Source organism: Dermacentor albipictus, chromosome 10 (genome assembly GCF_038994185.2).
Source record: "Dermacentor albipictus isolate Rhodes 1998 colony chromosome 10, USDA_Dalb.pri_finalv2, whole genome shotgun sequence".
In the NCBI taxonomy this organism is placed as follows: domain Eukaryota; kingdom Metazoa; phylum Arthropoda; class Arachnida; order Ixodida; family Ixodidae; genus Dermacentor; species Dermacentor albipictus.
In genome coordinates this window covers 96,308,203-96,321,100 of record NC_091830.1, presented here as the reverse complement: position 1 = coordinate 96,321,100, position 12,898 = coordinate 96,308,203, and the positions used below count along the sequence as shown (strand labels likewise).

Sequence of the window (12,898 nt, the reverse complement as noted above, 5' to 3'; positions counted from 1 at the left end):
TTAACACTTACCTCGGGCCCACGCCTTTTCCAGGATACGTATAGTACTAATTGTCCGAAACCCTATATTCAGGGCACGTGGTGGCCGGCACTTTATGCGCCACTGGTGCGCGCTGGGGACACCAAGCTGACAGCTGACGCACGCTTGTATCACTTGAAAGCGAGACCCTTTTTTATGCTTTGTGACTGCATTCAACCCCTCACTGATCACACAGCATTTAACGATGGCGGGCAAGGCGCTGGCTGCCAAGAGGTCGAGGTATCACGTTTCAAACGTACCCACTTTAATAACCAAGTTTTTGGTGAAGAAGCAGCACACAAGCATCAGCAATGACGTTCGAAAAGCCGAGAGTGACAAGCAACGCATTGTCTTAGTTAAAGTAAGTCTTTAGCGAGTATGCTATTTGAGTTCTCGCTTGCTTGAACTTGTCTGTGTCAACTTCCTCGAAGCAAGTGCCCGCCATGCACCCTTGGTTACAAAAAAGTTTTCAAAGGAGGTTCAGAGACCGATGAAAGAAAGATATTCTAGAACAACGTTTTTCGAAAAGTTCGAAGCAGCAATCCTGAAATCCGAAAACGATCCAAAATAACACCGGTTTCGGTCTATAGACGGTTACGGCAGCGGTCGTTACGAGCTAATCATAGTATTTTCTTTATCGCATATGCTACGTTTTATTAGCTTGCATGAATTTCGTTACTACATAGTATCTCTTTTTGGACACTACTATTACTATTTCGAAGGCTTTTGACACCATTAATCGCAATACTCTACTAACGAAACTTGACATTTATTGCTTTAGGGGAACATTCCTGAACCTAATTAGAAGTTATTTGCAATACAGGTATCAGACCGTTGTCGTAGGTGACAACTGTTCAAAAAATTTGCCTATATTCGCTGGAGTTCCTCAAGGAAGCATACTTGGACCACTATTGTTGAACCTGTATATGAATGACATAACTAATATGAATACCGGCGCACAATTTGTCATCTATGCCAATTACACTAGCTCATTTATAACTTCTAAGGACGTGAAATAATTGCTATGTGTTGCTAATGATACACTAGCCCAAATAAACAAGTGGAGCCTATTCAACTCATTCATTATTAATACTATCAAAACAAAAGGGGTGCTTTTTCAGCCAAAAAAACAAAAAGCATAGCATTGACGGATATCTAAGAATAGCCACTTCTTTCATAGACATAGTACCAACGGTTAAAATTTTAGGTGTCATATTCCAAGAGACTATGCTATGGAATGACCATGTTAACATTATTGCTAACAAACTTGCACGAGTTTTTGGAATACTAATAATACTACGCTTCCTTCTACCATTAAGAGTGAAGCTACTACTTTTTAATTCCCGTTTTTTTATCTCATGTTAACTATTGTCACCTCGTATGAGGCAACGCGACTAGCAATAACATCAACATTCTATATTTATTGCGAAAGAAAGCCATCCGTGCAATTTCAAACTCTTCATTCGATGCGCATACTGATCCTCTTTTTGTCAATTAGATATCGCCGATAATATCGGTCTACAATACAATTTTCCTCAAACGCTTTTTAACAGAAAGAAAAGGTAGCGCTAATTTTCTCGAGCACTTGACAAGGCTAACATTAAATACGAGCAGTTTCAGTACACCTTACAGAGAAACTTGGCATATTCCGCACTCAAGAACTAACTACGGGAGTCAAATGCTGCGTCATGATCTGCCATCTCTACTTAACTCTCTTCATTAATCGGCATATTTATTATCATTTCAATAAGGTGCCCAAACTTGCCACTCATACTGTCATTCACGTGTATGCTTAGTGCTTTTTTGTGTTTTGTTCTGATGAACATGTATTCTAATGTGAAATTGCACAGTGACTTATTTAGTTTTGTATTTCTGTGAATGTTACCCGTAAATGAAAAAAAAACACGAGAAGAAAGGGGGTTAACCGAGGGGCCCGATTTTTATTAGTCATATCATAAGAAGCCAACAAACACTGGTACCAAGGCCTACATAGGGGAAATTACTTGTGCTTAATAAATTAAATAAAGAAACGATAAATTATTAGAAATTAAAGTCGATGAATAAACAACTTGCCTCAGGTGGGAACCAAACCCACAATATTCGCATTTCACGTTCGATGCTCTTACAATTGAGCTACCGCAGCGTCGCTTGCCCATTCACTGTCTTGGATATTTATGTGTCCTAGTAGAAGGGAGTGTGAGCCAGCGTCACCCATCACAGACCTTAGAGGCGGACGTGGAACGTCCTATTTGCCGCAGGCTTCAAGAGAACGTGATCTTTTTGGATGAAAGCAACTGGTCAATAAACCTACACATGCTACCTGAAGGCATCAATGTTGCCGGGTTCAAGACCCCGTGTAATAAACGAGAAGAAAGGGGCTAACCGAGGGGACGAATGGATGGATGCAAAACTTTAATGAAGGTCCTGAGGTACGCGACTCAGCGCGCTGCGGGCCGGTCCCACGTTGGGACAGTCAGGCCATGCCCGACCGCCGCATCGTGAGCCCTCTGGACAGCCCATAGTTGCGCCCCGGCGTCGGGGCTCTTGATAGCGGAGAGCCACTTGTCCTCATTGATTGATCTGGGCCTCGTAACGAGGGGCAACGCCAGAGCGTATGGTGTAGGCTAGCGATGTCATTGCAGTGCCTGCAAGAACTAGAGGCATAGGTGTCGGGGTAAAGCTTGTGGAATAAAGCCGGGCTGGGATACGAAAGAACCGAGCGGCCCGATTTTTATTAGTTATATCATAAGAAGCCAAGAAACAATGACACCAAATACAACATAGGGGAAATTACTTGTGCTTAATAAATGAAATAAGGAAACGATAAAAATAATGGAAATTAAACTGGATAAAAAACGGCTTGCCGCAGGTGGGAACCGAGCCCGCAATCTTCGCAAGTGGTAGAGCATCGCACGCGAAATGCGAAGGTTGTGGGTTCGGTTCCCACCTGCGGCAAGTTGTTTTTCCGTAAATGAAAAGTGATTTATGTTGTCTGTATTTCCTTGTTTTCCTGTTCCTGTTTTTCGTAACTTTATTAGAATTACAATTCCTCCATTCATGTGAATTTTCGCCGCTTTGCGAAAGTAACCTTGTATATGTAGTCCCATTTACCCACACATTGTTTATATTTAAATTGTTTTTCTAACACATGTGTTCATCTTGTATTTATGAATGCATGGCTACGTGTGGCCAAAGAAACCAATAAGGGACACAGACATAGTCAAGATCATTTTATGGCTTTTTATCTGTGCCGCTGTCCTCTATACGTTGTATAGATACAAAATAATGTAGAAGTTCCAAATATCTGTATGATTTAATAGGCAACTCGCTGTAACAGGTGCGTCACCCACCGTGGTTGCTTAGTGGCCATGGTGTTGGGCCATGGTGTTGGACGGACGCGGGATCGGATCCCGGTCACGGCGGCCGCATTTCGATGGGGGCGAATTTCAAAAACATCTCTTTACTTATATTAGATGCACGTTAAAGATCCCCAGGTGGCACAAATTTCTGGAGTCCTCCACTACGGCGTGCCTCTTAATCAGATCGTGGTTTTGGTACCTCAAACCCCATAATTTAATTTTTCCCCGTTCATCCTTTTCTGGGTCTAACCTTGATTCAGGACTCACATTCCATCTCAGCTGCTACATCTAACAACGTCAACGAGGCTTTTAAGGGGACTGTTCAGTGCAGCAAACCCCTGCTGATTTTATTGTACTGTCGAAGTTGCTTATGACAATGTCCAATTTTATCTTGGGCAGCATGAAAGTTTCTCTTGCCAATGCTGATTCTCGTGCTTACTGGTTTAATTGTTCCAACGTTCTTTATTGCTTTCTCTAACTTTGTAACTCCTAATTTATATGGATTCTTCAAGCGGGGGTTTTAGCCATGTGGACGCTCTATATGCGATGAGGTTTCTTTTCTTCGGCTGGCGCATCAATGGGAACCGAACAACAAGGCATTCACCTGCATCACATGCCGTTATAAAACTTATCGTCGTGCGTATTGTTTGCCCTGATGGGATAAAGAGCAGCAGTTACAACTACGCATAAGATCTTCGAGTGCCGATTGCATTGACAGAGAACTCGGCTGTTGTCTTGGACACGTCTGCGAGGGCTTTAACACCAAGCTAAAAGAAAGGGGCAAACCTCCACAAGTGCTAAATTTTCCCCCGTACTGAATATGGTCCCAAATGAGCAATATTGATTGCATTGAAATACCAGCGGCGTGAAATAAATCCAATGGAACCTGAAACAAGATGCACCTGACTGGCAAGCCGCGTGTGTATTGCCCGACAACCTTGCCAAATGATGACGCTGTTACCAGCGCACATGTACAGCTGCCTCCTGGAAACTGCAGTGTAGGCTCAATTACCATCGTCTTCAAAAACATTTATTGGTCTCTGCAGGATCTTCTGTTGTAGTCCGCCAGAGTATTCTCGGAATCTCTTGGCTGGGTTTAGCATTGGTGGAGCCCTTTGTCCGGTGCTGTAATGGCCTCAGTTGCCCTGCGTACTGGCTGAACGCACTGAATGCACTTGAATAAATTCAATGCTCCGCATTTGAATTTATAATTTTAAGGACTGCTGTTATAATAAGGTGGGATTTACATGAGGTGTGATACAAGGTGGACTCTTGACCTCACCCTGGGCATAACTAGCATCGGCGCTTAAAGTGACACTTTCCTTCGTAGCAACCGCGAGGAATCTTCTCAAGAACACACCTGAGTGTCTGTACATATTGAGACACCATCGTGTATGTGGCTCAGTGTACATCAGCTAATTGAAATTCTATGTTTAGTGTGCTGAAACTGCATAGTCGATTTGAAGGTTTGTGGCCACGGCTCAGTATTTTAATGGGATCCTAGGTATCGTAATCTTCCCAAGAACCCATTTTATTAATTATATGGACACTCAGCTTCAATGCAAAGTCGAAGGGTCATAGCACCGTCGGTGCATTTGCTGTGGCGTAGCTACTAGGGCAAAGAATACTAACGAAAAGTGGTGGGAGAGGACATAGCGCTAGACTTTATCCGTCTAGTGATCTGTCCTCTCAAGGAATGCACAAACACCGACTAGCCCAACTTTCTGCGTTCATAACACCATCACCGTGCGTCGTATGCTGTATGTGCGAGGGAATTCGACGACTGCCGCTCAATCTGGCGCGCGTGAATAAAAAAAAGTAGAGGGCAGGGGGATGGGCCATGGGGAAAGGAAGAGGGAAAGGCCATGGGGGGATGGGAGGTAGGGAGGGGGGGGGGTTGCGCTCTGGCAGCAACTGCGCGTTTCGACACCCGGCGCAAGGGGAACTGACGATCGCGGCTGAATCTCGGGTGCCCTTATGGAGGAATATGGGTAGGTAGCATGGGTGGGGGGGAGGGTGATTCGACTCTGCCAACAAGTGCCTACTTTGCACGGCCGCGTGCGACGTATTTTAACGCGATAGCGTTAAGGAGCTCGTGTCGCAGAAAAGCCGGTGTCGTCGGCGTCGGTGTCGGCGTCGGGTGTCGGCGTCGGTATCGGCGTCAGCGTTTTGCGGCGTTGACCGTGAGCGATAAATCACGGCAGGCACTCCATAAATAAAAAGCTACTTCAAAGATGGGCTGGGTGGGAATCGAACCAGGGTCTCCGGAGTGTGAGGCGGAGACGCTACCACTCAGCCACGATTTCGATGCTTCCAAAAGGTACAAACGCGCCTCTAGTGAATGCGGTGTTGCCTTCGAAACGAGCCGTGGAAAGTTATACTGTGGTGTATATCGGTAATTATGAACATGTAACTTACAGAAGTCGCAATTACACGAGTAGCGATGTGCGTTTCGCTGCATTTCGTCTGCGCTTTCCGCACACGGAGAGCCCTCTTGCGGCAAACACAGAAGACCCCCTCCTCTCCATGTACGGCGCTGCCCCGACAGATGGCGTGCCACGCGCGCATTGGAGCTGTCGCGGCTCGGACCAGCGCCTCCTCTATAGAGGAGGCGCTGCTCGGACTCTCTCCCCTGACAACGCTTCGCCTGGCTCCCTCTGTAGAATCAAGCGTCCTTCCCTTCTTTAGATCACTATCTCTCTATCTCTCTGCCCGTGCCGATCACGGCGTTTGGCTGGCGTGCATCATTTCCCCCTCCGGGATACCGAGTTCTTTGGTTCACTCCGCTTGCTCAGGCGCACGTTTCGTTGCTGCGCCGAACGCCGCGTTGCTCGACCATATGGCTTGACGCTCACCGCGTCTGATTCGGGGCGCCTCGTAAGTGATGGCTGCCCTGTAGCCCATTCTCTTACACCCATTTTGAAAGGGATCTACAGTCGGCTCATACGTTGTGCGCGCTCTGTGGTCACCGTTCTTTCGGTTGAAGGAATACACCGCACGAAAGGCACTTCGCTCGTTGCTGCTGCTGTGCTGAGTATGCGCGCTCATCGAGTGTGATGTGTTCATGCTTGCGCGCGCGCGCTGACACCATGCTTGTCGATTCAGTTAGTAAGCGAATGTTTCCAAGTTTATACGGCTGTTAAACTATTATCTCTACTTCGTATAGCTGGCTACTAATTTGCTATCACAATCCATGCTTCGCCTTTCAGGTGAAACTGCGACTGTTTTTAAACCTCTCCTTAAACTTTAGAATATTGTGCGCCAACGCTTTGCGTACGCTGCAGCACAGCGGCTGCACATTTAGGGACGATATGATCTACAGTGATTTGTGCGTTACTTTCAACCAATAATTTTGCGGTTCACCGTAGTGGCCTTTGCGTGGCTTGCGCGTCAAGTGAGCACAGAGCAGTGCCCATGAAGCACCATCTACGATCAAACTTCGCTCTGACTGCTTGCTTTAGGCTCACATTTCAAGAATCATAAAACGGGTTTTCCCTTAGAAACATCGCAGTAGGAAGATAAGGCAATGATGTAGTCTTGACTGCCATTCGATTATATTTCATAAGCTGTTGGAACGACATGAGGCTTTTCAAATTTACTGAATTCTATTACCTCATTTAGAGTTTATCAAGAATTATTTGGGTGCGCATGAGTTTTCTCTCCATTCCGTTGAATTCCACTTGAATTCCTTTAACATTGGCGTTGGTGGGTTTTATTAAAACACTGCCCGAATGCGGCAAGACAGAGAGAGACAGAGAGTTTATGTAGAGAAAAGCAGGGAGGTTAAATAGACGTAGTTCCGGTTTGCCACTGGGTTAGGGGGGAGGGATTAGGGGGATAAAAGCAAAAAGAGCATAAAGGGGGAGAGAGAGAAATGGAGACGATCCAGAACAAACCGCGTACACTATAGAGCGGGAGGGGACAGTCTTAACGTCTATTGTGAAGCCCCGTAGATCACAGGAACCATAGGAGCACGAATAAGGCGTTCTGCACGGGTGTTCTTTGGGAAAACTGGCATAAAGCTTTGAGTTGTGGTAGTGGACGATTGCCCAATTGGTCCATCAATCTGCACATCACCTGCCTTTCGGCACCATAGCGCGGGCCGACACAGATAATCAGTGTGAGCGTCTCTTCACAGTTGCATGTTTCGGACGTGGGGCTGGTGGCCATTCTAGTAAGGAAGGCATAAGAGTTCGTAAATGCCACACCGAGCCGCAGATGGTACAGCATGGTCTGTTCACGTCGTAGTAACCCAGGTGGAAGATGTAGCTGTATATCCTGGAGAAAAAGGACGCAAACGGCATGTGCTGGAAACATTCGAATCCCACAAGGGAAAAGTACAGTCAAGGGACATAAATCGCAGGACAGCCACAGCGTGTGTTAGCGAAAGCGGAAGCCAGACACAATGACCATTTTCATGTGCAAATCAGGCGGATCCATTGGTGTGGCCATTCCCGCAGTTCTTGCAATGTCATGAAAGCCTTTGTAAGATTATGTTGTGTCACTTGTAATGGCTGCGAAGACATATCTATCGAATTTCTCAGGCCATTTGTTCAGTGGGTCCATTGGACTTTGTATGCACTGAAGGGCTGACTTGGAGTCATTAAACACTGTCCCTTGTTGCGGTGCTTCCTGTTTAATGAGATCACGTGCAGCACGGAGTGCGTAGACTCTGCACTTATTGGCCTTGTCACACATGAAGTTGCGAAGTTGATTTCTTCATAGTTTGGCGCGATGATGACCGCAGTAGCAAAGCTCTGGGACTCGGAGAGCCTGCATGTCTGAATTCCTCACGGACGACTTCAGCCAGCAAAAGTCATAGTTCCGATGCCGGAGTCACCAGAAGGGTTTGTAGCTCTTCTCGAACTAGAAACATCATGAGCTCCCGCAAGGTGCCGGTGCTATCCAAGGTTAAAGCAAGAGATTCACGCGATGGGGCCAACACGTCTCTCTTATACTGCCTTGTTCGCTGCTGCAGTGCCTTTTTCGTTGATCACGTTTTACCGAGAAGCTCTGGTATGTTGTGCTTTTGGTGTATGGCGTATGAAGCCACTGAATAGCTCTTACTTGACATTGCGCATCAAGTGGCTTAACTTCGTTTCTTCCGGCATGGACGTATTTCGTACGTGGAAAAATGCACCACATACCTTCCACAACCAGTGGAACAGTTTGGTTTGGTCACTGTACCCTCGCCTGAATTCGAGATTCAGCTCACTCCTTGCAGTCGAGGCTTACATACGTACTGATCCGCTGCCGTCGCAATTCGTACCATGTAGATGGGGCCACCTCATGGTTCTCAAACCATGTCCGAGCATAGTCCTCGAGGGCAAAGTAGGCGTTGCGTAGCAGTCCAGCCGTTGAACTCGGCGACACACTCAAACTGATGGAGCCACCCTTCAGCTTCACTGAAAGCATCGCCACGGAAGAATTTTGGGATTTCCGGCTGGTTAAGAACGACCCCGGTCGGTGCAGTAGAGGAAGAAGGACGAACTGATGTACTCAGCCTTCTGATGCGTTTGGGTAGATGACGTGTTCAGGTGATAGTCCTTGAGGTGGACTGCTTGTTCGTACGTGAACAAGAGTCACCTCTATCAGATTTCGTAGTGGGCTCTTAGATGGTGTTAGATCTAAGAGCGGTACCATGTACTCAACATCTTCACCAGAAAATATGTAACGTAGGTTGAAAACGGAGGCGGCCCAAATGAACTCTATCTCTTGAGAAAGAGAGAGAGAGAAACAACTTTATTGAAATTATGATTGGACTTCGTTATTGCGGGTGAAGCTCTACTTCTAGGCTGCCACTGGCTATTGCCGCTCGCCGGGCCTAGTCAAAGGTAGCGAATAGGCTTCCGAAATGCCGTTCGGAGGGTTGCGCCTCCCACAGCCAAGTAGCCGCGAGATGGCGTCTGCCGAACGCTGCGTGCACTTGTAAGCTATGTGCTGATGAGTAGGGGTGGAGTCCATCTCTTGAATGGCAGGCCAGAAGAAGCGCGTGCAGCCAACGCGCGTCTTCGTTTTCAATGGCGCCGATCTTCTCAGGCGTCTTCGTGCGATGCGAAAGCCCCACATCCTTATGTTAATAAGTCTTCAACCAATCCGGATGAGTGTTGTGTTCTTCATGAATAATATTTTGATGTAATGAATGCGCTTTCCACATCAGTTTTCATTGTGATGCAACTGGTGGTGCAATTATAGCACCGACATTAGGTTTTTCCCATGTGCCTTCTGTCACTATTACCTCCACAGGGATATGTATATTTTAATTAACAAACTTCAAATACCATGTGCTCACCGACCTCACAATATTTCTACCAAAATTCTACAGGCTACTAATTTTGTTTCTAGTCGCATCTTATAGGTAATATTTATGTAGTCTTTCCCCGAGCGTTCTCTTGCAAAGGAATGGATAACTGCGAATATTGTACCCCTATTCAGAACCGAAAATGAATTAGAACTTTCTAATTATCACCGCATTTCACTAACCTGTATCGCCTGCAAGCTTCTGGAGCACATATTATATTCATACATAGCACGGCACCTTGAAGACAAAGCAATGTTCGTCTAAAACAACGTGGCTTTCATGCTGGGTTATTGAGTCTTATATTTGCTTCAGACTGAGCTCAATGTCATGGATTTCTCGAAAGTATTTGATCGCGTCACTCACCAACGCGTCATCAAAAAACTTGCGTCACTTTGTCTTGACCCACTGATCGTGTCATGGACAACATCCTTCCTCACAGATCAAATGCAGTTCACTTTCAAAAGAGGTCAGTATTCGCTAACGAAAGTAACATACAGTGTTTCCCAGGATTCGCTTCTTGATCCGTAGATTTTATTAGTATTCGTCAAAGATTTCCATTCAAATTTCATACACAATCCGCCCATTGGCAGATGACTGCGTACTTAAGCATCATATCAATAACCACGAAGATCAGGTGTATCAGCAGAATGACAGACCTTATTGAAAACTGGTGCCCGAAGTGGATGAAGAAACTTATTGGTTAGAAATAGAAAATTATGCATGGGTGTCGGGTACGTTTTCATTCCATTTATACATATTCGTTCCACTCGTCACCGATATCACATGCCTAAGAATACCGGTACCTTGGCGTATTAATTACTACAGAATTAACCTGGGTAGAATACATAATAAAAGCTGCAGCAGACGCGTGGAGGTCGTGGTGTTTCATCAGAAGGAATCCATCTTTCTCACCCCTATATGTTGGACAACCGGCCGGCGAAACCCACGTACGTACAAAGCTGCAATATGCTGCGTCTGTTTGAAACCCCTAATAAACTTACCTCGATAACTCCTTTGCAGAAGCTCAAAACTCCGCAGCGCGATTTGTATGTTCTAATCATGACTACAACCACAGCAGAAGTAAAATGAAATCTTCCGTCAGTCTTCCTTCTCTACTACGCCGGCGCTCAGTCGCCCTACTCTGCCTATTTAATAGAATGTACTACACTTTTTTTTTTTGCATTTACACGGAACGCTCCTTCTCCCAGCGCCCCGCATTTGTCGTCGTATGTTCAATTCATTTAACGTTCAGCGTCTTCGCAGTTCTACTAACGATATAACAATTCGGTTTTGCCTATTGTCATAGCGAAGTGGAATAAACTGCCTGAATTGGCAGTCTTTGAACATCAACCTGTATTATTTCATGAATAAGTATTGACACAACTCATGCGTTAACTACAGTTTACATTTCTTGCTTTTTGATTGTTTAATGTTGTTTTGCGTTTCAATCTTACTTCCTTGCCCCAAATCGTTTGGAATTGTGCTTTTCGCTCCGCCGCGTGTATGCTGTTAACATTTTTTTCGACTAAGTCTCGAGCGATCTTCTTAAATGATGTCTCTCTTGCTGTTTTTCGACTGCTTTTATTTACAGCATAGCTTGGCAGTCTTTTTATCCGTGGGTCACTCACCAGTTCCGGTGCATACTGTATATTACAACACCCCTCCTCCCCCATGTTATACCCCGAGCAGGAACTTTTAAGGGAATAATAAATGACGATGAAAATGTATGTGACAGATGGCGTCGCTGTTTTTAAGGTTACCCTGCGCGAGAACTTGATACAGCTGTCTAGAACTAAATTACCGGTGAAAACCTAAAGACACTAATAAAATCCAGTCATTACCATGCGGTAAACCAAGCTCTGAAAGCTGTTTTCTTTATAGACCATGCTTGATTTCTGCTTTCAAGTCTGCTTAACTTGCACCGCAAGATCAAAGACCGAGAGAATCTATTCTTCGGTGTGCGTCGTATCACAGGCAGCTTCGGTTTCGGCCCATCCACTGGCCTTCGTGGCACTGGGTGGTGGGCATGCCGACGAGAACTTTTCCTCCCTGGCAGCTGTAGCGGACGCGGGAGCCCGTCTCGTACCACTTCCTGTCAGGACTCACAGTCAGCCCGTCTTGGAGAGCCGGCCGCTGGCAGGATCCCTCTGGCGGCACAAATTGCTCTGCGTGGAGAACGCGCGATTTCCTATGCGCCTTCCAAGCAACAACGGTACAACGTTTATTTATTTCTCGCAAATAAAATGCACGTTCCAGGAAATTACTGCACGTGGCACTCACGCACCGCCGTCTGCTACAGAATTGCGAGAACTCTTCAGCTCTTTCCTTTTTTTACAAACAGCACCAGCAAATATGATCGATTCGGGAACATTGGGGCCCTTCCTATACAATGCCATCACACAGAGTAAATTATGGTGACAAGAAAATTGTGAGTGCATAGGACCTACCTGTATATGTTTTTCATTGATCAGGTTACCGCGGAGTAGGTGTTGCTTCATATAGGACCACCGCAAACGTCAATTATTAAATAACATTTTTGCTGTAGGACAGCAACATCTTTCGTTTTGTATTTCTTTTATCCGTATAATATTTTTTTACCTGCCTTTTTTACCTGCTCATTGATGCTAATGCGTTTGGGACCGCCATTTTTCTGAATAAAACTCAGTGAAAGTTAGCGCACTTGCCGGTAGCATTGTTTGATCTGGTCCCTTGCGGCGCTACGACACATGAAAGAGTCCTATGTTGGCCACTCTCATACCCCGCTATGAAACGGCCACATATAACCAAAGCTACTTCTGTAATGCCGAAATTGCTTAAGACATACACAGGAAAATGAGGATGATCCGCCCGTTTTATGCTGATACAATATCGTGAAGCCCGTGTCTTTAGATAGCCAGTTCATTATACCGACAGTGTGTTTTTTTTCGTTGCACCAAATTTTTAAAACATTAAAAATAAGGAAAGTGACGGTAATCTTATGGTTATCATTCCAGTATACGAATTGACAGCCTCCAGAAAAGCAATTTCCTCAGCCGTGAGGCTATTAAATGACTTTCGTAATAAAGATTTAACTATAATTAACAGTTGGCTTCAGCAAATGAGTACTTTCGAGGCCGTCTTTGGCGCTACTTAGCCCGACCACCAAATTTTGAATAGCGGAGTTGATGTACGTGGAAGCTACCCGAATAATTAATTCCCTTTGGCAGTCGCCTTGATATCA

General features: G+C 45.5%; 2 protein-coding genes across 2 annotated transcripts in view; both read right to left on the bottom strand.

Moving 5' to 3' along the window:
* Nucleotides 1-8,792, bottom strand: part of LOC135921469 (solute carrier family 26 member 10-like) — a 94,919-nt gene extending 86,127 nt beyond the window's left edge. The window contains exons 1-2 of the mRNA XM_070526596.1: nucleotides 8,647-8,792; nucleotides 7,603-7,655 (exon numbers count right to left, since the gene is read on the bottom strand). Of these exons, the coding sequence (XP_070382697.1) occupies nucleotides 7,603-7,655; nucleotides 8,647-8,792 (199 nt within the window). The remainder of the gene's footprint in view (nucleotides 1-7,602; nucleotides 7,656-8,646) is intronic.
* Nucleotides 8,793-10,187: 1,395 nt separating this feature from the next.
* LOC135921429 (uncharacterized) overlaps nucleotides 10,188-12,898 on the bottom strand; it is a 41,517-nt gene continuing 38,806 nt past the window's right edge. Inside the window, exon 5 of the mRNA XM_065455786.2 lies at nucleotides 10,188-11,843. Within this exon, the coding sequence (XP_065311858.1) occupies nucleotides 11,647-11,843 (197 nt within the window). The 3' untranslated portion in view covers nucleotides 10,188-11,646. The remainder of the gene's footprint in view (nucleotides 11,844-12,898) is intronic.